This window comes from Lupinus angustifolius, chromosome LG11 (assembly GCF_001865875.1).
Source record: "Lupinus angustifolius cultivar Tanjil chromosome LG11, LupAngTanjil_v1.0, whole genome shotgun sequence".
In the NCBI taxonomy this organism is placed as follows: domain Eukaryota; kingdom Viridiplantae; phylum Streptophyta; class Magnoliopsida; order Fabales; family Fabaceae; genus Lupinus; species Lupinus angustifolius.
In genome coordinates, this window is record NC_032019.1 from 4,563,212 (window position 1) to 4,589,674 (window position 26,463).

Below are 26,463 nucleotides of genomic sequence, written 5' to 3' on the forward strand. Positions count from 1 at the left end.
ATACAAAACTATGAATTTATTTATTCAATCACTTGAAACATAAGAGATCATGCTTATGTTATACTTCATGTAGTTATGAAAGCATTTCAAGAACGTTTCTCTGTGGTAAGCTTTAAGCCATGTTTCATTGATAGTATAGTCATCATTCTATATTTCACTGGATGACCAGGAATCAACTTGAATTTGTAAAATCTGCACAATATAGCCAATACCATCCTCATTTGTAGATATGCTGAGTCCTTTCCTAGGCATATTCTTGGTCCTGCCTATAGATTCAAAATAAATATAAGGTGTTTGTTTCACATCTTGGTTTAGATATAAAATGTATAATACTTGTTTTGTATTGTTAATTGGTATTTAGATTCCATCCAAGATAAGAACATATATTCTTGTCTCAAACAATGTCTCAAATCCTGTCCATATAGATGAAAACATATCATGTTAATTAATTTTTTTAATTATTTATTATTTTTTCTGTTTTTGGTTCATTGTCAATTTGTCATTAGTGTAAGATATGATTTGGAATATCAAATCTTTATTCCCCCAAGATAAGAACAAGATTCTCTATCTCAAGAAAACTCTATATCTATGTCTCTGTCCAATAGAATTAACCAAGTAATATAAAAATACTAGTTTATCTTTTTATAACTTTTTTTAATTAAATGACATATTTTGATTGATCCGGGACCTAAAATAGATGGACATGGATTTACCTGAAAAGCTGTAAACTTGAATGGTGATTCATTTTGGAGAATGCCATCCTTGAACCATCTTTCAGGTATAAATGAAGCTGCATCAGGGCCCCAATTATACTCCATTCTTCCCATTGAGTATGGAACATAAGTTACCATTCCCCCTGCTTTTATTTTGGTTCCATCTGGTAAGACATCATCCTCCAAGATGCCCTTAGGATCCTACAAATTAACCATTGATACTTATACAACAAGTTTATTAGTAAGTTTTAAGCAACAACCATATTGAACTCTTACAAATTCAATATAAGTGCCATCCTTAATAATTAAATTGAGGTAGTGCATGTCATTTCATTATAGTCATATTATTTGAACATCATATTTTCATAACAAATCACCAATTGAATATAGAAAATTCATACCTGAGGCACAGCAGGATACAATCTTAGTGTCTCTGTTATGACTGCATGCAAATAGTGCAATCTCTCTAATGAGTCTTTATTCAATAACCTTGAAAATTGCTCTATTCTTTGATTGAATGATTCAGGGTCCTCTATGTCACATTGAAGCAAAGAAATATTCTCCTCTTTTGCTCTATTCTCTTCAAAAGTTTTGAGCTCTAAGTAAAGTTTGTCAGCAACATGAGCATGTGTCATTACCATATATATCGCCCATGATAGAGTTGTCGCAGTTGTGTCTCGACCAGCAATCACAAAGTTCAATACAACATCTCTTAGACTCTTGTCTGTTGCATTGTTTTCTCCCAGTCCTACGAATCTTGATAATATATCATGCTTTATCTGATTGTTATGATAAGATAAGAGTGATAAATTAATATGTAAGCTTATATTTGAACTCCAATGTTAGGCTTAGATTACATAGTTTCTATGATACTACCTTATCTTGTTGCCCACATTTTTTAGCATCTTCTATCTCTGCCTTCCTTCTTCTAATTACTGAATAAGTGAAATCATCAATGATTTTAATGCTCCTGTCAAGTTGTGCTTCTGAGCCTATATTCAGAATTTTCTTAATTTTCCATAGTGGATCAATGAAGCGAAGTGTTACTATGATGTTTGCTGTGTCAAAGGCACGAGCAAAACAATTGTCTGGAAAATTTGGTGCTAGTGTTCCAATTTCCACACCAAATCCCACCTTACATATGGAGTCTAAAGTCATTCTCATCAACAATTCCTACAAAATGGACATTTCAAGCATCATTAATTAAAGCCGTTGGTTCATAAAAAAGGCGCCGCCTAGTACACATCAAATGGACAGGATGTTCAAAGATTTAAACACATGACCTCTCTCGATCACAATACAACAACCTTATCCTTGTGTCGAGGCCTACCCTCTAAATTTTTTATAAACATAAGGAAATAAATTCAAAATGTTAATGAAAATAGAAGCATAAAGAATGTATGCAAGTTACCTGCATGTCTATTTCTTGGTTGAGAAAAGGTGTTTGATTGAGAATTGTAGAGAGTTTTAAGGCATACTCCCTAAAAACTTTGGTGCTGAAATCCCTTAAGTTTCTGGATGCAAATTCCAAGCTTGCAGTTTTCCTTTGTTTCCTCCAAAGCTCCCCATCAGCATTAAATATCCCATCTCCAAGAAGCACTTCCATATATGAATGGTATACTTCACCCTGCAATTAGAATAACAAAGTTAACATTTACCTTGATTCAAAAATGATGTAATGTATATTACCTTAGGATAATTGTTGAAATTGGTCTTAAGTACATGTTCCACATTAGCAGGATCAGCAATGTAAGTATAAGTTGTGAATGGCATTGGTACGACAACAGTTTTTGACTTTGACAAGTATTGGACAAGCCAATCATGCATCCTATCATAGTTCATCAATTGTTCAATGGCAGCTCCAATAAATGGCCATGTTTTGGGGCCTTTCTTGTTCCTCTGACTCCATCTGTGTGTGAAAATCAGTGAAACAATCATGCAGATTAGTAGCAGTAGCCCTCCCATGTTGTATGTGTCTCTAAATGGAGCAACTAATGCAATGTTTGTTTCTTCTTCCATTTTTAACACAGGAAATGATCAACATGTGAATATATAATGTGTCATATAAGATGAATGTTTGAGTGATTAATTGATGAGTATCATATATTTTTAGGGGAGATCAGAGGTAGTTAAAATGCAGGTAAGTAACTGGTTTTTTCTCTATATAGTTTTAGCAAGTATTAGCATCACAATCTTTAAGCTCTTATAAACTATGAATTTGGAAGATAAAGAAAAGCTTCATTTGTTTCGTACCCTTGACCTAAATTTCCTATAACTACTAATATGGTGAAGACTGAGTGGGTGGAATTTTATTAAAAAATATTTTAAAAAATCATCAACCGACTTCTTACTTGCATCAGTTGCATGAGATCTTATTTATAGAGAACTTAACATTCAACCAACTTCTTTACATGAGTTCTCATTTACATGTTAAGCAAGCTTTAAAGAAGTTTATTAAATCCTTGAAGCCTAATAATCTATAAAAACTTTTCCATGATAAGGATTAGGAATCTTTAAAGACACGTGAAAGATGCAAGATGAGATGAATTTAAAATTTATGCACAGGTAAATTATTTAAACTATCAGCCCATCTATCATTTATTTATATTATTTTTGTTTGAGAATCAATAATGGTTAACATATAAAAAAGATAGATAATTTACTAACATTATAAATCTTAACTTTATGTGTGGTGTTAAGCCCAAAGTGGGTGGTAATTGATACTCGAGTTTAACAACTAAATTGTAGTCTAGTAGTGCATAATCATTAATATATCATTGACTTAATAACACTTTTCCACTGTGACTTTCCGAATGGGAAACTAAAAATATGTGAAGATGATAAATACTAGTGCATGATGAAGTGCCATGAGATAGTGACACGTAAATAAAAGCAGTGGGTTCCAAAATATTCGCGAGACTAACACCTGTTGGCAAAAATACTCTTGGAGATGTTTCCAGAACTTATGGCTATCACTCTCGAACTTTCTCCATTTCTCATAAATTGTCTCTCTATATATGCATCCCAAACTTTCTCATCAAGCAAACATCTCAAGTTCCTCACATCACAAATCAGAAACACAAAACTCAATCTACTTTTCCTGCCAGGTAAGTACTTTTTATTATAGTATTGTGTTTTTTTAGACTATCATTAAAAAACAATGAGATTATAAACTAAAGATTGGACCAACCCATCAAACTTAAATATTTGTTTCTTCTTTTTCATTACTTGAACACTTTTTCCTGATCCAAAAGAAACTTAATTTGTGAAAAAAGTTGCATACTAAAAAATAATCTCAACCAAATATACAACTTATTGAATTGTTTTTATTTTTGTGAAGATGGGAACCAGAGTTGGTGACTTACTAAACGGGGATTTGGGAGCTACTGTGAACAATTTGTTTAACTTACCTGAAACAATGGAGAAACTAATGTTTCCTTCACGGGGTCATGAAAACCATGACAACAAAGGGGTTTCTAGCATCCCAGTCGATATTTTGGAAACTCCCAAGGACTATACATTCTTCATGGATGTTCCTGGTCTCTCCAAGTCTGAAATTCAGGTGCCTCTCACAACTATCTTCTCTCATTTCAATATATTAGCATATGAATACTGGAATGGAGATCTCGTGTTCCGATCTGTGTCCCCATTTCTAACCAATTAAATAGAAAAATATATTACTTGGTTGGTCTAAATCTATTAGGCAGACACAAATTTTTTTTGGGACAGAGGATCTTTGTACATTAATATGTAAGAGTTGAATTTTAATAAAGACATTGTATTATGGTCCATTTGTAAGGTGTGGTTGCATTTGCAGGTAACAATTGAAGATGAGAACACACTTGTTATACGAAGTAATGGGAAAAGAAAACGCCAAGATGGTGAGGATGAAGGTTGTAAGTATCTCAGGCTGGAGAGGAGAGTGCCTCAAAAGTTGCTGAGGAAATTTCGTTTACCTGAAAATGCCAATGTTTCAGTCATCACAGCTAAATGTGAAAATGGGGTTTTGACTGTGGTTGTTGAGAAGAACCCTCCACCTCCAATATCCAAAACAGTAGAAGTTGCTATTGCCTGAGTCATAATCTGTAACTAGTGTTATATGAACAACTTGCATTCTCAATAGATTCGTCTAAAAGACACCTTTAACATATTGTTTATCTTTGTTACTATGTAGTCAAAGGGTTTTAGTTTTGCACTTTTGCTCTATTGTTGTTTATGTTCCAATGTATTCAGTGAAAGTAGTAATGCTAATGCATTTAGTTGTTTGTATGCTCTTGCTTGTTCTAATTATTTGAAACTTAAAACTGCAGCGTCAATAAAACAGGATAATAGACAAGGACTAAAACAAAAAAGACGAAATTTTACTTAGACTCAAGAAGAAAAGCAGAAATTTTGAAATCCAATTGTTCCATGAAAAAGACCAAATGTTTTTTTATGGAACCATGTTTCGAATAGTCCACACAACATTAGGACTCGTGTATATTCCAACTTCCTAGTATAGGTGAAAAAATCATACAGTGACCGAAAGATGGGTCCAAATTAAATGAACTTTATCAAAGATCACCTACCGAATATCTTCAGAAGATCAAGAAATTGATCAGATTACTTCTTTTTAGACTTGTGTTTTGTTAATAAAGTTTTTGCTCAGTTTTGTCACTATTTTCTATTAGATGTTGAAACTCTTCATAACTTGCAAATGGAGATGCACTACTATTGCCGCTACTCTTACGTTTTTGTAATTATTTTATCTCTTCTTGAAAGAGAATCACAAAAGTTATTTTATATTTTTGTAATTATTTTCTTAATTATACGACAATCTTTAATTGGATTGTGACAGTTAAAATGGGATAGGTGATCTTCATCTTCAGGTGGCTCAGGATTGGATTTCTTCCCCATTGCTGCAAATTGAAGAAACAACAGGGTTTAAGAAAGTGGGCCCATATAGTTGGGGCAGGCTGAAAAACATGGAACTTCCAGCCCATAATGAATTGATTTCCCAACCCTCAGCAAACAAGTACCCTCGGGAAATTATAAGATTACACTTTATTCTTATTTAATACATTTTTTATTAATTAATAGTTACAATAACAGCAACAAAAATAAAATAAAAGTAATAATAAGGATAAATGAAGAAAAATATAATAATAATAATAATGTATAAAGAATATAAAAATTAAAAACCCTCGGAAAATGTGGAGGAAGGTAATCGGGTCATTTACTCAGAAAACTGAAAACGGGGGTCAAAGCCCATGAAGGAGGGTAATTACGTCATTTAGACCGAATAAACTAGGGTTTGTGGTTATTGTTATTATGCATAAGACGTAGCGCAGCTTAGTAAGTTGAAACCCTGAAAGCATTACTCGCACTCAAGGCTTCACTCTTCTCCAGCGAGGATTCAATTTTCTGATTCATCGATCACTTGCAATCAGCAACCATGGCCGCCACCGGTAACGCCACCTCAGCCCCGCGCCAGTTGTCACAGAAGGAACTTGATATCCAGTTGATGTTGGCCGCCCAAGTGCATCTCGGTACCAAAAACTGTGACTTCCAGATGGAACGTTATATCTTCAAGCGTCGCTTCGATGGTTAGTAACAATTCTCTCTCCTTTTCTCTTTTCTATCTTTGTAATTGCATTGCTCTCGATATATGCTTTTTGTTATATCATTTCTATCATATAAGATTTGTTCACTTTGATGAGAAACATTTAGGATGTTGCATAATTGTATATATTATTGTTGCTACAAATGCTGCGTTACAAAAGATAGACCCTAGATCTTGACTCATATGTAGTGGAATTTTTTATTTAATATTTTTGACAGAAAATTATTATTTGTTGAGACTTGCACATTTGTTTGGTTGAATTTGACATAATAGTAGAACTGCAAAAAAACGAAACTCCGTTTTTTAGTTGCTAGATTTTCAGCTTCTGGCACAATCACTTTTTTATGGCAAAACAAGTAGATCTCTATTTTCATTTTTTATATTATAGCAGTGCGTTTGGTACTATTATGATTGGTGTGCCATTTTTCACTAAGCGGGAGGTTCAATGAATATGATTTGATCTGTGTGATTCAGGTATTTACATTATTAATTTGGGAAAGACATGGGAGAAGCTTCAACTGGCTGCAAGGGTTATTGTTGCTATTGAGAACCCTCAGGACATCATTGTTCAGTCTGCCAGACCTTATGGTCAAAGAGCAGTTCTTAAGTTTGCTCAGTACACCGGTGCTCATGCTATTGCTGGAAGGCACACTCCTGGAACATTCACCAATCAGCTCCAGACTTCATTCAGTGAGCCACGCCTTCTCATCCTTACTGATCCCAGAACTGATCATCAGGTTAATAGCTCGTAATTGTAGATTGGATGTAATTTCATTCACATGGTAGAAAAGTTTTTTTAGGTTGTCTTATATAGGTTATCAATATAATTTGTCTGTTGTTCTATGCTTATTTGTGCCCTTTTTTTCTTAATGTTTTGGTTTATGTGCAGCCCATTAAGGAAGCTGCTCTTGGAAATATTCCCACAATTGCTTTTTGTGACACTGATTCTCCTATGGGCCATGTTGACATTGGAATTCCTGCCAATAATAAGGGAAAGCATAGCATTGGGGTTCTCTTTTGGCTTCTTGCAAGGATGGTGTTACAGATGCGTGGCACTATTCGCCCTGGACTTAAGTGGGATGTGATGGTAAAACATTTATTGCTGTTTTTTTATTTATTTTCAGATAAAATTATTATTGGATAGATAGTGTATTCAACTTCTGTTAAGTTGACTGCATTGTTAAGTGTGACCGCATGTACCCTGCCCCCATCTGTTCAAGATATCAAGATTCAGTTTTTATAGGCAACTTTTTGGGCACGTTTTCCCTGAGTTTGTTGTCAAATTTCCTTTGATGCAGGTTGATTTGTTCTTCTATAGAGAACCTGAGGAGGCCAAGCAACAAGACGAAGATGAAAATCCAGCAGTAGAGTATGCTGCCATTACCGACTTCAATGCTAGCTCACTTGCTGCTGATGGCCAATGGCCCACTGCAATTGACCAGTCTTGGACTGATACAGTTCCACAACCTATTGCAGCTGCTCCTGGTGCTGGCTGGGTGGCCCCAGATGCTGGTACTTGATTCTATATTTTTTCAAATGCTAAAATAATGCTCCTGGAGTTTCTTGCAATTTAACCTTGTGCTGGGCTCTGGCCTCTCTGCTAGTTTGGTTTTTGTTTTTGCATTAATTGCTTTATTTTTGTATTTGTTTCTTAATCATCTAATTAAGATTAAGAGGTTACAAAATGTTGCAGCATATTTGCTATCTTTGCAGTTTTTATGTTAAGTTTCCATGGAAACATGTATTAATGATTCGTTGAACAATATTTTCTCTTGCAGTTCCAGTTGCAGGAGATTGGGGTGAGGCTGTTCCACCACCACAAATTCCCGCACCGGCCATTGACTCTATTCCACCGGCATCTGGCTGGGAATAGGACTACTGGTTTTGATCATGTGATGTGGCATCAGTAATTTTCCTTAGCTTCTGAAATGTTAAACCCGTGTTAGTTTTTTTGTAGTAACGGTACTTTGTTTTCTTCTAGTTTGGTATGACTGGCAGAAATATTGTTAATGCCATGGTATATTCGGTTAAATTTTATTTGTTGATGCAGTCGTTAAATTTTGTTTCAATGATTTCCCCCTTTTTGGTTCACTAATTATTAATACTTTGATTTTTAATTTTGAATATTTTGAATGTCTCCTGAAGTTTAAATTTGATTATTATGGTGCCAATGCAGGAATTCCTATGCGAAAATGACTGTTATATATAACATATCCTAAAAAACTGTCGTGTATGGCTAGTAGGAACTTTAGTTTATTTTTTGAAACCTCCAACAAGTTTCTTGTTGCACTCGATGACTAGTGAATCTTCGATGTTTTTGTTGACATTCCTTTTGTTTTTCCTGACGTATCAATTTCGTGTTTAATCTTTCGTGTTATTGATTACTTTTTTGATTACATTATGTGCGTGTAATTTTGAAATTTCACACCTTATAGTGGGTATCTTTGAGAACCTGTCCATTCAACGCATGGTTGATATTGATCCAACAGATAATTGATATTGTATTGAAGGTTATACCTATTATCAATATGTCAAGGTTATAAAATAAAAGTAAAACAGAGCATAACATTAAACTTTCCCTTGGCATTTGATTTTTTTGCATTCGGGGTTATATGAAAATGCCATTTCCATTATCACCATAAGCAACCAAGGTTACATATCTTAATTCTGTATGATTTTTATACATGCGTGACCTGTGCATGAAACTTTTTCCATTTGCATGAGTTGTCAGGTATGCCTTATGGAGTTATGGTATTCATCTGCACAGTATCAACAACGAGACTTACCTCTATGGTGAATGAGGATTTACGTATCTGCAACACTATATGTTGCTTCAAATATAAGTTTTCCATATTTGTACATCATAATCCATTGCATGGGTGAGTAAGAACATTTTTTGTTCGTACAGTTTGACTCGATCATGATTAGACCTATATATGGTTGGCTTTTATTAGGCCTAGGTCGAACATGGATTCAAAAACTATACACAATCAATATTAAAGGTTGAGTAAAGGTCAAGTATGATTAGGCCTAATCAATCTCATTTGTTCATCCAGTTTGACTCGATCATGATTAGACCTGCATATGTTCAGTTATCATTAGACCGGTCAATCTCATAGTTGCTAATAGAGTTAGAAACTAGCCGAACTAGAGCTCAACTCTATAAGGATTTGATTAGTTCGAAACTTAGCTCTCATATGAAACAAGTTATGTTTCCAACTTAAATTCGGTTCGATTAAAGTTCGTGAATTGTTCGATTCGACTCATATGAACCAAATGAGTCGAACTTAAACTAAAAACAAGCTTGTTGATAAACGAGTCGAACTTCATCAAAATATATTTCGAACAACTAGGTTTATCATCCGACTCGGTTATATATATACATAATATACCCACATTGTATATATGTGTATGTATATTTATTTATATTTTCAATTATATATATATATATATATATATATATATATAATTGAAAATATAAATAAATATACATACACATATATACAATGTGGGTATATTATGTATATATATAACCGAGTCGGATGATAAACCTAGTTGTTCGAAATATATTTTGATGAAGTTCGACTCGTTTATCAACAAGCTTGTTTTTAGTTTAAGTTCGACTCATTTGGTTCATGAACAAAGTTTATTGAGCTAAATAATGAATCGAACATTGAATGAATGTCAATTTTATTCGGTTCATTAATTGTCCTAGTCGCCAATTACTCATATAATTTCATATTTTTCAATTATTTTTGCTAGTTATTTATGACACTATTTTGCAAATGATATATTATCATAATGTTAAATAGTTTCATATGTAGTAGGCTCTTTAATTTTTTTATATATGTAAATGATCAATAAAACATCATTTCATATCTTAAATTGCTATTCATAATAACTACTTTTGAGAATGCTTTATATTAAGAGAGTACATTATATTTAATATGGACTAGGTTGAGTTTGATTTCAAAACTTAACTTATTCTATATCTAGAGTCAACTTAGCCTTCAGTTCTAGGGTTGAGTTGAGGTTTAAAAAAACGTTGAGTTCATATTCAAAAAGATCAAGTTAAGGTTGAAAAATATTTTGACTCAGTGAATTGAAATTTAGGTAAAAAAGAATCATTTTCTTATATTGTTCAATTAGTTTAGTATCTCACTAAGTCGATAAATATTGTAAGTTTGTAACAAATGTCATAAGTTCGATTTCTTAATACTACGTTTATTGGGAGAGGCACACCCCGAAATAATTTTTAACTCATGAGAAATACTCTTCACTATATTAAAATTATGTTGGAAAATTAACCTCGGTTGCTGGAATTATAAGTGAGCGGGATCACCCTATTTTCACACACCATCTGATTCACCATTTGTAAATAGCTCTTGCCTTTTCCCATCGATACTCATTCACATTCTTGGAAGGATTAAATAATTTGAGGTTGAGGCCATAGCAAGGGGAATTATGAGAGATAAGATGAAATGTGAGAGTGGAAGAAGAAGTGAATGGGTGGGAGTGTTTGAAGAAAGGAAAAGAGTGGGGGTTAACTCATTATTTATAGGATTTTCTAGATTAAAAAAGTCGATTCTTTAAAAATGATTTTGACATTTTTGTGAAAAGTTTAAAAAAAATCTATTTCTTAAAATTTGAATTTCAGTTTCGTTGTGTTAAAGTAAATGTTTTAACAAACATATAATATCAAATATTTTTTTATAAAGGAAAAACATTTTTAAAGAGTAAAGCCTAAACAAACAAACTAATAAGGGTGGAAGAAAGATTCTATGAACTATTGGAATTAGAAGAAGTTATTGAATAAGAAATAGGGGTTTCTATGAAAGAAATGATCCAAAATTTGTCTTATTGATTGAAGAATTGATAGAAAAGATTACAAGAGTACATTCTATTTTTTTTTTTGAAGAAAATGAATAACAAACTAAAACAGTTAAAACCTATGTTATTTATAACTAACCAGAAAAACTATTACCTAAATACTTACCAAAAAAAGAAATATTCAGTTATGAACACTTTATTATAGACTAGTCCCTATCAATGCCTCTCCCTAAGCCAAATCCTTTACCTAAGATTAAATTATGGAAACTTTTTCTTCAAGTCATAATAGAATTAGCATCCTCAAGTAGTTGATATTTCCACTTGACAAGTACATTAGTAATTGTCTTGCCTCTCCTCATGACTGACATTATGTCTAGAATTTGCTTTGGCTCTTTGTCTGTTAGCAAGCTTTCAGCAGAAAGAGGAAGTTGTGCAGAGGTTACTAGAGGCCCAACATACTTTTTTAATTGTGAAACATGGAAAACATGATGGATCTTTAAGTGAGGAGGGAGCTACAAGGAATAAGCCACCATGCCATCCTTCCATACAACTTGATATTGTCCAAAATACTTAGGAGTCAGCTTGACATTAGGTCTGTGAGCCACAACTTGACATACACCAAATCACCAACCTCGATTTGCTTATCTGATCTATGTGGGTCAACAATATGCTTCATCTTTTCTTGTGCTCTTCTTAAGTGGAATTTCAGCACCCTCAACATCTCATCCCTTTTAGTTAAGCTTCTATCCACCTTAGATTCTCGAGGTACGTATGAAGGTGTGAAAAGTTGTATTGTACCACCACTCAGCCAGTGGCATCCACTTAACCCATTGATGAGGGGTGTTAGAACACATACACATTAAGTTTCCAAGTAGGGCTGGAAATGAGCCGAATCGAGTCAAACCAGAGTTCAGTTCGGTAAGGATTGGTTCGGCTCGAAACTCAGCTCGATTTCGATACAAGTTATTTTTCTAGCTCGAGTTCGGTTCGGTTAAAGTTCGCGAACTGTTCGCCTCAGTTCAATTGGATCATTTGGACAACTTAAATATTTAATTAATTTTTTTAAATATTACAAATTTTTTATACATATAAATATAACCATCTTTATATATATAATAACAATAAATATAAAAAATAATGTATGAGTTATAATAAACATAAAAATTAGTTTTTATTTATATACATATATCAAACTAACTCATGAACCTAACGAATCGAACTGTATCCAACTCGAGTTTGGTTCGTTAATTTAGCTAGCTCAATTTCCAGCTCAAGTTTGGCTCATTTGGTTCATGAACTAAGTTTATCGAGCTAAATAACGAATCAAATTTCGAACAAATACCGAGTTGATTCGGTTCATTGTCAGCCCTATTTCCAAGCACCTATTGACCATTTCTGATTGTCCATCCGTTTGAGGGTGATAAGAGGAGAGAAGCTGTAGTTGAACCCTTGAAAAGCAAACAAATCCTGCCAAAACTTGCTGATGAAAATAGGTTCTCTATCACTAGTAATAGAATTTGGGTACCCATGCAGTTTAAAGACATTGTCCAAGAAGGATTGGGCCACATTTGTTGCAGAATAGGAATAAGACAGTGTCATGAAGTGTGCTGACTTGCTTAATCTATCCACTACAACAAAAATAGCTTGTTTGCCAAAGGATGGGGGTAATCCTTCAATGAAATCCATAGTTATGTGCTGTCAAACATGTTCTGGAATAGATAGAGGTTGCAGTAAACCAGGTGATGCAACAATGTCATACGTACATTGTTGGCAAGTTTGACACCTGAAGTCATTCACATCATTATTCAATCCTCTCCAAAAAAACCACTAACTTGACTCTTTGAATTGTTACATATTTTCCTGAATGTCCACTAGTGGAGGTTGTATGGAGTCAATGCAAAATATCAGTCCTTAACTGAGTATCTTTCTCAATTACTATTTTCCCTTCCTTCTATGTTCACCATTAAGGTAGTTGTAATGTCTGTGAGAAGAAAGGTCATTGTGTAATTGGTCCATCAATTTGACCAATTCTTCATCACTAACCCAAGATTGCTTAATTCTGTCTATCAAAGAAGAATCTGGTTGATGAATCAATAATGCATTGCAAGTGTGCATCCTAGAAAGAGCATCAGCTGTAATATTCTCATTTCATTGCTTATACTCAATAGTGAAATTAAACTCCATCAATTTGACCAGCCACTTATGCTGAAAATAAATATTGAACCTCTGATCCAGCATGTACTTCAAGCTGTTATGGTCAGTTCTAATGAGGAAGTGCCTATGCAACAAATAATGCATTCATTTCTGGACAGCAAAGACTACTGCTAGTAGTTCCTTCTCATAGGTAGATATGGACTGCTATTGTAGGCTTAAGGCTCTACTAATAAATGCCAGATGATGATAATCTTGCATCAAGACTACACTCAACTCAAATCCTGAAGCATCTACTTCAACCACAAAAGTCTTAGAAAAGTTTGGAAGAAGCAACATTAGGGTGGTAACAAGTAACTTCTTAAGTTGTGAAAAAGCCTCTTTTGCTTCAGGTGTCTAACAAAACCCATTCACCTTCAACATTGTAGTTAAGGGTTTGGTCACCCCACCAAATCCTTTCACAATCTTCTATAATATTCTGCTAAACCCAAAAACCCTCTTAATTGCTTCAATGACTTAGGCAAGGGCCAATGCTTGACAGACTCTATTTTAGTAGGGTCAATAGAAATGTCTTCTTTGGAGATCAAGTGTCCTAGGTATCCCATTTTCCCAACCCCAAAGTAGCACATAGACTTCTTTAAAAACAAACAGTTTTCCTCCATTAACAACAATACTTTTGTGATGTGATCTAAGTGCTGAAGTAAAGACTTGTTGTATATAAGTATGTCATCAAAAAATACCAAGATGAATTTTCTAAGCAACTTACTGAAAACTGTATTTATGAGTCCTTGGAAGGTTGCTGGAACATTTGATAATCCAAATGACATTACTAGATACTCATAACACCATGTGTGAGTTTTGAATATTGTTTTGTGCACATTAGAGGGTTCCATCCTGACTTGGTGATACCCACCCCTTAAGTCCAGCTTTGAAAAAATTGTTGACCCCTGCAATTCATCCATGAGATCTTCCACCAAAGGAATAAGAAATTTGTCATTCACTGTCCTCTTATTTAGGTCTATGTAGTCAACATATAGCCTCCAAGACCCATATTTCTTGCCTACCAACACCACATGACTAGCATAAGGACTACTAATGTTTTGAATGATCCTAAAAGCCAACATCTCTTGCACCAACTTGTCAATGATGTCCTTTTGATGCTTAGCATACTTGTAAGGTCTTTTATTCACTGGGTCAGATCCTTGCATAAGTGAAATTTGGTGATTATGCCCCTCCCTCATTGAAGGTAATTGAGTTGGTTCTGCAAAAACACCAGCAAATTGCTTCAGTATGTGTTGTAGCTGAATTAGAAATGCAAATTGCTTCAGTATGTGTTGTAGCTGAATTAGAAATGCAAATTGCTTCAGTATGTGTTGTAGCTGAATTAGAAATGCAAATTGCTTCAGTATGTGTTGTAGCTGAATTAGAAATGCAAATTGTTCTGCATGTGTAGTAATAGACTAGAACAAGACCCCTGCCATTGTGCATAAATGTAGCATTGACTAATGCACTCCTTCATTTAAATTTTTCTCCAAATGTTGGTGCTTAATGGTTTTAACACCATTATGTGAGGATCCTCTTAGGACATGTCTCTTACCTTTGACAGTAAAATCCATTATGAGCTTGTTAAAATTCCATGTAATGTCGCTCAAGGTCACCAACCATACTATCCCTAAAACAACATCACAACAGCCTAGGGGGATGAGCATCATGTCATAAGTAAAGGTTGTGTGTTGTATAGTCCAGGAAAAATTCCTAACCACTATTGAAATCTTCAGTTTGGTACCATCAGCCACAATAACCATCAAAGGTTCCAAATGCTCAATCCTACAACCAATCTTCTTAGCTCTTTGGACATCCAGAAAATTATGTGTACTACCACTGTCAATTAGAATGTGTAGTGACTTATTGTTAAATTGGCATGTAACTTTATTGTTTTGAAGTTGGCCATTGCGTTGGCTGAAATTTGTGGCTCAAGATAATCCTTCCCATCAATCTTGTCTTCCCACCTAACATTATCATCTTGACCACTGTCCTCCACCTCCATAACTTGTAATTGCAACTTCTTATGAGAGAGGCTATGTTCTTGAGTATATGGTGCATCACAAAAGTAACATAACATTTTTGCTCTTCTTTCATTCATGTATACATGGGTTAAACTTCTTGTGGACCTAGGTTTAGGTTTAAGCATGTCCCCCTATAACTCCATTGCAGGTGTGATTTTAGAAGTAATGATAGGTTTACCATTAAGATTAGGCTTAGTCATTTTGGTAGATAAATTCAACAGTGAATTTGGATTTTGAGCAGATTCATACAATCTTACTAAGGTAAAAGCTTTTCTTACAGAATGGGGTTGGAACATACGAACCATCATTTTCACTTCTTGCTTTAAACCTCCCAGGAAGCAGTTGAGAGTATATTCTTGAGACAATTCAAGCCTTGTGATTATTGCATCAAATTCTTCATGATAATCAACCACAGACCCTTGTTGTCTCAACTTCATCAGCTCCACCATAGGGTCCTCACAAACTTCCCTGAATCTATCTATGAGGATCTTGACATATTCACTCCAAGTTGGCCAAGAAATGGTCCATAGTGACTTAATAAACTCATAGTGCCACTGTAACGCTTTTCCTTCGAAATGTATCACTGCTAATTTCACCTTGAACTCCTTAGGTGTAACATCAATCAGAAAATACATCTCACACTAGTAAACTCATTGATTCACCTTTTCACCATTAAACCGAGGAAAATCGATTCGTGATAAACGAGTGCCACACGAATAATGAGAAGCATCACATTTCTCACTTGGGTGAACCGCTCTAGATCTTGATGAATCTTCGACTCCATCATTGTTATTTCTCAGAAGTTCCTCCATAGTTTGCTTCAACGAATCACTGAGATATTTTTGAATGGAACATGCCAGCTCCATCATTTTGGATTCAATTTTTGCAGACATACAACTTTCTAATTGTTCTTCTACTTCGCACAATGATGTTTGGCTTCTATTAGATTCTGCTATGGAAGCTTGAATTATCCAAGGAAAGACCAAATTTGATACCAATTGATAAGGGTGGAAGAAGGATTCTAGGAATTATTAGAATTCTAAGAAGTGATTGAATAAGAAACAGGGGTTCTTATGAAAGAAAGGATCCCAAATTTGTCTTATTGATTGAAAAATTGATAGAAAAGATTACAAGAATACATTCTGTTTTTTTGAAGAAAATGAATAACTAATTAAAACAGTTAAAACCTATGCTATTTATAGCTAACCAGAAAAACTGTCACTTAACTACTTGCCAAAAAAGGAGATATTCAGTTATGAACTCTTTATTACAGAAATATTCCCTATCACAAACCTTAAAGCAATGCCAAAGCTTGGATTTTCATTGTTTCAATAGTTTTTCCAACATATTTAAAATGGCTGTCAAACATTTCATTAAGTATCATATTTGATTCATTCATATGAAATCAACATTCAATGAATGTTTCACAACTCAGCTTGAGGTATCATAGAAAATCAGTTAAAACTTGTGTAAAAGTTGAGAATAAAACTTAGCAGTTTTGGAATGACTATGTGATAGGGTTAGGCCAGAGCCAAAGCCTAATATTGAAAATGTATATAGAAGGGGAAATAGGAAAGTTGTTAAAAGATTCCAAAAATACCCCTAGTAGTTAGTTGTTAGTTAGGCTATAAATAAAGAGCTAGTTTTAGAGAAGTTTAGCTTTGGAAGCATTGAGTAGGAGGGGATTTGATTCAGAGAATCAATCTTGTAGTGTGTAATTGATTCAGGGAATCAATTAGGGTTCTTCATTGTTTTCTTCTAATCTTGCAATCAATAAAGAGGTATTAGTTTCCGGAATTCAATTGATTCCGGATCGATTTTGTTCAGATCTTCTTCTTCTTTTGTGCATTCTTTTACCGGTGTTATCACTATGCTATATGGTATAACACACAATCAGCTGCAGAAAAAAGCATTTTGTTCAGTTCTTCATAATGATTTGCTTACATTTCCCAAAATAGGGAAATGCAGAAATTTAACTGTCAAAACAGTTATAATCTGAGCACCAGCTATGAATTGTATATACAAGGTTGATGATTTTGAAAAGTTTAATGTACCTAAGGAGACATAGGAAGGTACAAAAATGAATCATCTATCAATACCTCCCAAATGATGTTACTATAAACTATGGAGAATTTCGATGTGAAAACTTAGTTTGAAACTCGATTTTCCTTCATCAAAACTCAGCTTCTCAGCTAATGTCACTGCTATTTGCTTTCAGGAATGATGTCATACCACATCTATTTCTGTACACCATGTTAGCAACTCACATCCTTCAGATGGGTTGAGACATGAATAGTCTTTAAAGAAAAAATGTCTCGCTACGAACCCAGCACTCAAAGCTTTCGGTATACTCAGCACCTTTTTCGAGCTCTGGTTGACTCTGCTTCTCCTACAAGATATCGAAAACCAAATTATAAGTTGCATGCTGGAAAATAATGGACTAAATCATGGTGAAATGTAGTGCTAGTATATCTTATTTGTGTTATATTGGTAGAGTTACTGAAGATGAAAAGGGATTTACTGACCTTAATGCTGGATCCAGATTCATTAGCATATGGAGTTGTGTCATTTGTTAGTTCATTCACAATTTTCTCTGACGAGATGGTAGTTGATCTGTAGGCATTAAAACATGTTGTCAGTAAGCGGTCATGCTTGAAAAATATAGACCAATCCCGAACTCGAGAACAACGTTTTTAGTTTTTACTCAACAAGATAACCATCATGCACCTTAGTAATCTGACCACAATGTTCAACTTTACACACCCTAATTCAGAAACCTTAAACCTCACTTGGGAATGCACTCCAGCATAAATCAGAAGACTAATATTTTACTACAGTTCTAAGAAATTCACAAGAGATATAAAATCCACTCAGTAATTTATTGATTGAAGGAGCTGAGTGAAGGTTTTTAGATGTACTGCTGGCTGGACAACTTAACATTTAATAATCTCTGCTTAAAATGTTTTTTCTCCCTCGTTATCTCTACCGAAGACAAAATATTGCTTCCCATAAGTGCATACGATCTGAGTATTGGATAAACAAAAAAGGTCACAATTTTAATTACCACTCCTCATCAATTTTTTTAATTCATAGATGAACCTCCATAAGTAATTGAAAAATAGTTGTGCCAATAAAATCATTCTTATCATTCTCTAACCCAAAGTTCAGTCATGTCTTTAAACCTTGGATCAATATTTGACGAAAGCATATAGATGATGGTATAAAAAGGACTATTTTTGAATAATCAAGTGACAGAAAAGTAGCAAGGAAGGGCTTAAGTATATGACTACTAATCAAATGTACAACTACCTTTCAAGCAGTTCCGTGTCAAAGGAATTTCCAGAAGAATAAAGCCAGTTCACATCAAGGAAATTGGAGCAGTCACATGCATCTCCATGTTCATCATAACAAACATGATCACAGTCACAATGTTGGTCCTTGAACATTCCACCATGTATTTTCCTGTACGGCATCGATAAAAACACACAATAAATCATATCAGATCAAAATAATGGACCACACAATGCAACAGTACAATACAACCAGAACCAGTTAATACAGTGCCTGACCGATTCTACTGTACGAATCTTTTGAATGGAAAGCTAAATTGAACAGAAAAGGAAATGATAATTAGAATCAGCTAATAGATATTGACAATTTATGGAGAAGCATTTATTATTTACAAAAGTTTACAGGAAGCAGCTTATTTTTTTCTCTTCAAAACTTTCGAAGTATTGTTAGGAAATATTTTGAAGACACCAGGTTTGCCCTTTGGCCTAACCCATCCTTCTTCACGTGTCACAATTGACTACATGATCTCTCATATAATCTCCTGCTCTTGACTCTAGAAAATCCATCATAATCTTCCCAATACTTCGCAGTTCGCACCACATAATCAAGAAACTCAAGAGAAACTACTTGTGTTGAGGGCAATTTCAATAAGAGACCTAGTTCTGTCTAGCTCTTTGGACAAACGGTATTGTTAAATTATCAGCTACATCATATTGCTTCGTTTCAGAAAAGATTTCTTATTTCAGAAATTAGATTCATGGTAGCATATGAAAGCAGCTATCACAGTTTGCAGTATGAAAAATGCAAATTGATCATACCTGCAATGACAAATCTCACTTCCACAAGTAACAATATCTCGAGTAGACTCTGAAAGACTAGACTTATTTGTTTTTTCAGAAGGATGCTGATAATTTTTAACACCTAACTCCGTAACTGTAGTGTCACTTTCACAGAGAATGTTGCTAGCTGATAGCGATCTTTTAATAGTTGACCTACCAAAATAAAGGAATTGTATTGGCAATTTCTGACAAAGGAAAGCATTTTTAAAAGGGCGGATAATTAAAATTAATTTCCAGTTATCTTATGTCAAAGCAGCAGCATATGAAATTACACTAGACTTGAGCAGAGACAGAAAAAAATACAATGAATTCTTTCAGTACCAAAACTACCTCAAAACTACTGAAGATGCTTTATAAAATTAAGCACTTCATATGTGAAGTAACACAATAACAAAGGTATTCTGCATTCCTCAAATTTCAAAATCATCAACATCTATCTATATGCTTGATCAATGTCTTCAGTTTTCAGAATTATGCTCAAAGGAAAGGACAAATCTAAGTATAAAAGTATATAGCTGAAACAAGACAGAAATACTAGAAGTTCAGTGACAAAACTTTTATTCATATATACCATTTATTTCTTAAAATTTAAATACTGCAGATTATACAAATAACCCACCCCCTTTAGAATCTTCATTAAATGACAAAAAAACTGCAACAGAATATTTCACTTGACTCGATACCTGACATTGTCAACTTCTGGATATGGCCCACCTTTCCCCATAGTATGGTGCTGATCTGAATCCAGCTCCCACAATGCTGGTTTGCCTTGTTGAGCTTGAAAATGTCCCAAGAATCTGACCAACATAATACCAAACATGACAGTAACTAATTCATTCTAATGATACTACCAGCCTACCATTAATGTGTAACTTGTTCGCTTTAAATCATAATAGTACTAGTATTATGGAAACAACAATGAAAAGAATTGGGCTTTTTCGACTTACAGGTTAATCGCTTTCTGTTTATTTCCATCAGCATATGTGTTGTTATAGTAACGCTGTAAGGTTCGGATGAGTTCCTGGGACTGTGTGGCTGCCTTCCATTGACCTCTTTTCTTACAAAATATCTGCATAGCAAGACCAATTGCAAAATACTCAAAGGAATGAGCAGTAATCACACAAAACTTCCATGCAAGGAAAACTTGACAAGAGGCAAACTTAGATATTTAGGATCCATAAATGTCATCAATTTTACTAGGATCTCTATTGCAAATGTTCTAGATTTCCATCAATTTTACTATAAAGAAACCATCAAATATTTCCATTTAGGAGGTCATAATCTTAATTCCCAATTACTTATTTTCCTTATAAAATTATCAATGCCATTTCTTGATACCAAACAAAACAATTATGCACACAGAATATGTTATCGTGTATTACATTTCATAATCCCTAAAGCCAAAAAAAGGATAGAAAGATTACCTTATTGTGCGCAGCTGAACCCCCATATTGAAAGGCTAATGTGTCACCCATGGACTCATACATTGTCATTAATTCCTTTGCCAAAGGATTATCAGGAGAAATAAACGGGGATTCAGAAAACCCTAAAGCTTGTAGCTGACTTCCAAATGCAGCTAGTCCATAAGCATATTGAGCAACATTGGTACGATCTAGACAGTCTATGCAATTAGTCCTCAAGACCCCAGCTTGAAGCATCCGGGGCTTGACATAGTAATCTTTGCTCTCACCACCACTATTGTAACAATCGCTAACCTCTGTTTCCTTATCAACATTATCATTGTTTATACTAACTTGTTCCGCGACACAGTCACCAATGACATTGATATTCCTGCATTATATTAAAAAAAAGCTCATAAATGAAATCACAATTAGTTCAAGGTGAAAACATAGTTAACGATTGTAATGAACCAGGAAAAAATGTGCTGGATATTCCTTAGTACAAAGTATATCATGTGATAAATCATCTAGACATATGATGATATAAATATTGTTCAATTTGAATATACAACATCAACTGTTAAAAATTAGTGAAATTTCAACATGATTAATTATAGTACACACGTGTACAACCGTTAAGAGGGTCAGAATGTGCTGTTATGGTACTTACTCAGAGTAGGAATCACCGAACAAACCCTCTAGCCTCAAATTCGGTGTCACCGGACAGTAGAAAATCCCAGTTAGCTTCAATGCATATGTAGCCACTTTACCCAGTTGTGACAACACAATAGTAGCTTTGCTGTTACAGGTAATTGATCGAATAAAGTCAGAATAACACCCAAGAAAAAATGCAGTGGTTGGACAAGGGACAGAAGAGAGACTTACCGTCTTGAGTGCCGATGCAGATCCCAATGAAGGAATCTCAGGCGATTTCCCCCTCTCAAACTATTATTAATAGACCTAACAGCATTTGCAAACTCGGCTCGCAGAATAGTTTCTCTAGGCTTTTTCTCACTTGTCTTAAACACAAGATTGGAGAATATCAAAGGTAGAAAATATTTTAGTTTAGACATAGCATAAATAAATCAACCATGGCAGCAGTTCTATATATGTGTGGAAATTTGTACCTTAATCAAGTTCAATATAATAATTGGATTTCCATATCTCTCGGCAAGATTACCAAAATGAAGTCTTGTAGCTTCAAAATTCTGGTCCTTCTTTGATACTAGGGAAAAAGAACCAAAATGAGTAGTCAGCATAAGTTACAAAACAAGCAAGTAAAAAACAAAGGAAAGTTGTTTCCGAATCTTACATATTATGTCCGGTTTTAAATTTAACGGAGAGGCTTCCTGAGACCAGAACAATGGGATTGAACCCCGAATCTGCACCATGGAACTTATTTGCATTGGGCATCCATCATGAGCATCTGCAAAGACTATCTGCTCAGTCTCAACATCATTAGCTACTCGACCCTTTTCATTCACACCTCTTTTCAAATATCTGCATTACAAGATAGAGGAACATGTCTAGAAACTGAATATGAACAATAACATGAAATTTGCAAGTGAAGTAAACAGACAAATTATCTTGGTGATAACTCCCCGACTTTCATGGATTGAATTGCTTGGAGAAAATCCAGAGTATAAAATCGATGTCATACCTCAATTAGAAACTCAACAAATTAAGACAAATTGATATAGATGCAAAAGCAGACAATTTTTTTTCATAGAGGACCACGGGTTCAAAGTAGTGAAATATAACGTAGCTTTAATTGTAACAGAAAATCAAGAGAAAAGGTGGAAAAAGTATATGCCTGGTCCCAGCGTAGTGCTTTGATCGCCTAGCAATGATAGTCAAGTTGATCTCCCTGCCAGATATAGAAAGATCGACCTACATGACATGCCATGAGATGATCAAATCTTTTATGACGGCACATAATACTAGCATTTTTATGGTTGCTATCAAAGGAAGGCTTGAGGCAAGTAATAAAGGAACAATTAAAAGTAATCTAGAAATAAGATGTTAGAAATACTTCCTATATAAGTTAATCAAACCTTCTGTATGGTCTGCAGGAATGATTTTTCCAATATAAGACAACTGAAACACTAATGATTCGCGGTTTAATGACTGCAGCATTAACTCTATTAAATAGAATGCCGGTAAGTAAGATTAGTTACAGATTATGAAAACAAGCAGATACAGTTGTTATTATTGATCAAGTACCAAGTAATAAATATAAGCAAGAGAAAAATAATTCCAATAGATGTTAGTTTCTCAAAGCATATATATCAATGGTTAGCCTAAAAATAAGAGAGAACGAAGAAATTTGTACTAGTCACTAGTGTTACTATTAGCTACATTGGTTACCTTCCTTCACAAATCAATAAACATATCTTTTAACCAAAAGAAGGAGATTTTGTAAGCACCTGCTTAAAAAACCCGTACACTAAGGCAACTGTCCAGGAAGTATTCTGGAGGTCATTCTGAATTCCACGAGTCAAAAACTCATTCCAAACAAACATGGTTTCATAAAGTGACTTTCCTGTCATATTATGACCAGATAAGTTCTTTTGGAGACTGAACATGACATTATATGAGTAGCTGAAAAAGAAGTCCTTCGTAAGATCTACACTGCATAGAAGCTTCTTGTATCTAAGTCAAAAGAGAAGAGAAAGCAAAGGCCGGGGGGGGATAAGGTATTAAAAGCAACTTATGAAACCATGAAATCTAAACAAAATTATTAAACAGGTAAAATAATATGCACTCCCGAGTGAAACCCTTGGAGATCGATACCTTGCTTCACTAAAAAAGTTACATTTACATCATAACAGCAATGAAGATTGCCCCTGTACATTTGTTGGAAATGAACTGACAATAAATGTTGAACATAAAAACAATAATGGAGGAGGTATGCACTATACATATTACATGGCTTGGAAAACTGGAAAAGCACTATTGATTCTATTTCAAAGGAGACAACTAGAATGTACCATAGAAAGATGAGAAGGTTGACCTGAGGTAGTCCACATTGTGCTTTTCTAACAAATGTAGTACAAAGAAAAACTCTAAAATGTAGAATTTTAACAAAAATCAAATGCAATGCTCTAAGCGAATGTTTTCGCTACACAACATAATGAACTCATAAAAATTGTAATTCATAACATAATTCGCATCTAAGTACAATGAATTGGGTCTTATCACTCTGTAAAGGTACTACAGACATATTACAATTACATGCAAAATTGACTAAAGACCTGTTCTCATCTTTAGAATATGCCATTTTGGTTCGCACAGTAGCATGAGGAATTGGAACCAATTCGCTCTTTGCGATAGCATATATAGTGTGCCCACAGATTGTTCCGATCTTCATCCGTTTTGTTATAAGCAGCATGTAGTATGGCTCGAGAAATTTGATAAATCCTAAATAAAAAGAAAATACCATAAGATGATATATTTGTTCTGATAAGCAATGATGGAAACAACATCAATGATACTTATAACTATTTTGCTCTTTTATAGAAAATAGAAAATACCAATGATTCCATAGCAAGTTGTTACGAATTTAAGCCCCCCTGTGGACTTGTTTCCTTCCTTTATTCTCCTCAGAAGGTCACAACACTCAGTTTCTGAGTACAGTGTTGTGTCTTCAGTGATATTTAGTTCTGAGGGCTCTAACCTGTCAATCTTCAAAACCTTCCAAAGTGTTCTACTTTTATCTCTTCCAAACAGATAAAATCTCTGCACATAAAAAAAATAGTAAGAACACTGAGGTAGTGCTCTATAGTTGTATAATGCGCACAGACAAATGTGAATACCTTAACAGATAATACTCTTACAAGGATAACAGGTATCTTAACAATCAATGTCATTTATAAAGGAAAGGAACGATTCTACTATGAAAATCAATGAACCACTAATGAAAATACTCACATGGCTAGTCGATCCAGCAGAATGGCAGTAATATAAAATTCTAAAATTAAAAGTCGTTGCTATATATGACCAGAAACATGCAATTGATGAAAGAAAGTAAAAGGCAAAAACCCTAGTTTCCTTTTAAAAATCGCTTGTAGTAAAGTCAAATGTTTTGCATTACACTCCATCAGTAGATACCAGAAGCCGTTATCATGGCAAAAGCCCAATTGATCTATTGCCGATAAGCTAAAAGTAGACAACAATGCTTAATTAGATGCTTGATCATCCACTACAAAGAAGTGAAAAGAATGATCGTCGATAAATATAATGAAAAACAGTAGAGTGCATAAATACATAAGCCAATTATTGTGCAAAAAATTGATACTGCTATTTACCACCATATACATTATCCATAACACAGATGAAAATCACAAATGAATTACAATGATTCAAGCCAAGCAGAAGCAGACAACCTGGATCAATGAATTTTTGCAAGATCAATTTGAATCCAGATACACAACAACTCATCAATTCCAATTCAAAAATAACTCATCCAAAAAACAAAACCAAAAAGCTTATCACATTCATTTGATCCCTTGCCCAGCTGAAAATATCACGAATGAACATGAATTTGAACCAAAACAAAACATCATGGTAAAGCAACAAGCAAAGAGAATTAGAGAAACATTAAACATCATCATCATAGTAAGCAAAACAAAACAAAAATCATATATAGATCATTGTTAGAAGATGCTATAAGCGAAAATGCGAAATGCTAGTATGATTAAAGGGTGTAAATGATGATTATATATACCGAACGAGTCTCATAAAGCTTGAACTTCTGCATGTGGCAGGACTTCAAGTCAACTCCATTTTCAACAACATAACTTTGCACCTTCTCCATTGCTGATTCCATCACAATTCAGATCCCAAGACTCAACAAACTCGGGTATTTCCAACACACAAAATTCAAAACAACAACAAAAACAAACAGAAAGAGCTTCTGATTGATCAAACAGAAGCTCTTAATTCTTAAACAAGGATACCCACAAAAGTTTACAACAAAAAGTTCATAACTTCACTTTAATTGAACACATATAATTCTATTTAAATACTCAATGAGACTCAGGTTTTTATAAATATAATAAAAAGGAGGGAAAAACAACACTGGTGAAATCTAAATCTGAGCTGCTAAGAAAAGAAAAGGACATCTTTTTGAAAAATCTAGAAAGTGTTGGGCTTTTGAACAGTTTGTTGGGTTCAGAGAAGAAACTGAAGTTAAAGAAAATGAGATTGTTGTCAGAAACAAGCAGGGAAAACAAGAACAAAGTCACCACTGCATCCACCAAAAACAAAAACTCAAATTTAAATATAAAAAAATATTTTTTTTAATGAGAAATGTGAAAAAGGAAGAAGAAAATTTAAAATTACAACAATTGAATATTTTCATTTCTGCATTTATTAGATTTTGATTGATTAATTTTGTTACCTTTTAAATGTACGTTTTGAATGATTCATTTTGAATTGAAAAACTAATATAAAAGAAAGAAATGAGTTTAGATACAGAATAAACTGATTTGTCAGAATGACACCCAAAAAAAATGAGTTAGAGAAATTAATATTTTTCCATATTAAAATATGTTGATTTTATAGTAAGAA

The 26,463-nt window shown here is 34.1% G+C and overlaps 4 protein-coding genes and 1 long non-coding RNA gene across 10 annotated transcripts; 2 read left to right on the plus strand and 3 right to left on the minus strand.

Moving 5' to 3' along the window:
• On the minus strand, window positions 1–2,870 carry LOC109359423 (cytochrome P450 704B1). Its single transcript, XM_019604081.1, has 6 exons — window positions 2,403–2,870; window positions 2,125–2,340; window positions 1,590–1,886; window positions 1,115–1,492; window positions 714–914; window positions 1–266 (listed from the first exon to the last, which is right to left on the minus strand). The coding sequence occupies exons 1-6, from the start codon at window positions 2,730–2,732 to the stop codon at window positions 87–89; spliced, it is 1,602 nt and encodes a 533-aa protein (XP_019459626.1). The 5' UTR covers window positions 2,733–2,870; the 3' UTR covers window positions 1–86.
• Window positions 3,663–4,982, plus strand: LOC109359537 (17.4 kDa class III heat shock protein). Of its 4 annotated transcripts, XM_019604239.1 has the most exons (4): window positions 3,664–3,820; window positions 4,049–4,275; window positions 4,531–4,822; window positions 4,859–4,982. In XM_019604239.1, the coding sequence occupies exons 1-3, from the start codon at window positions 3,664–3,666 to the stop codon at window positions 4,786–4,788; spliced, it is 642 nt and encodes a 213-aa protein (XP_019459784.1). In that variant the 3' UTR covers window positions 4,789–4,822; window positions 4,859–4,982. The 4 variants fall into 4 exon arrangements, with proteins under 4 accessions (XP_019459786.1, XP_019459784.1, XP_019459783.1 ...); XM_019604241.1 differs by having other exon boundaries at window positions 3,663–3,820; window positions 4,054–4,275; window positions 4,531–4,982; XM_019604238.1 differs by having other exon boundaries at window positions 4,531–4,982.
• On the plus strand, window positions 6,020–8,384 carry LOC109360884 (40S ribosomal protein SA-like). 2 transcript variants are annotated; one of them, XM_019606081.1, is made up of 6 exons: window positions 6,020–6,298; window positions 6,790–7,052; window positions 7,205–7,402; window positions 7,614–7,827; window positions 8,094–8,131; window positions 8,165–8,367. In XM_019606081.1, exons 1-6 carry the CDS (start codon window positions 6,148–6,150, stop codon window positions 8,186–8,188), a joined length of 888 nt encoding a protein of 295 aa, XP_019461626.1. In that variant the 5' UTR covers window positions 6,020–6,147; the 3' UTR covers window positions 8,189–8,367. The 2 variants fall into 2 exon arrangements, with proteins under 2 accessions (XP_019461626.1, XP_019461625.1); XM_019606080.1 differs by having other exon boundaries at window positions 8,094–8,384.
• LOC109360885 lies at window positions 8,270–8,673 on the minus strand. Its single transcript, XR_002109230.1, has 2 exons — window positions 8,583–8,673; window positions 8,270–8,451 (listed from the first exon to the last, which is right to left on the minus strand). It is a non-coding gene; the product is annotated as an uncharacterized LOC109360885 (long non-coding RNA).
• On the minus strand, window positions 17,266–26,154 carry LOC109359064 (phosphoinositide phosphatase SAC2-like). Of its 2 annotated transcripts, none has more exons than XM_019603576.1 (16): window positions 25,619–26,154; window positions 24,426–24,630; window positions 24,147–24,312; window positions 23,319–23,544; window positions 22,706–22,782; window positions 22,205–22,392; window positions 22,020–22,117; window positions 21,778–21,911; window positions 21,563–21,691; window positions 20,917–21,283; window positions 20,440–20,561; window positions 20,176–20,289; window positions 19,472–19,645; window positions 18,672–18,824; window positions 17,888–17,975; window positions 17,266–17,751 (listed from the first exon to the last, which is right to left on the minus strand). In XM_019603576.1, exons 1-16 carry the CDS (start codon window positions 25,718–25,720, stop codon window positions 17,662–17,664), a joined length of 2,433 nt encoding a protein of 810 aa, XP_019459121.1. In that variant the 5' UTR covers window positions 25,721–26,154; the 3' UTR covers window positions 17,266–17,661. The 2 variants fall into 2 exon arrangements, with proteins under 2 accessions (XP_019459121.1, XP_019459120.1); XM_019603575.1 differs by having other exon boundaries at window positions 21,563–21,694.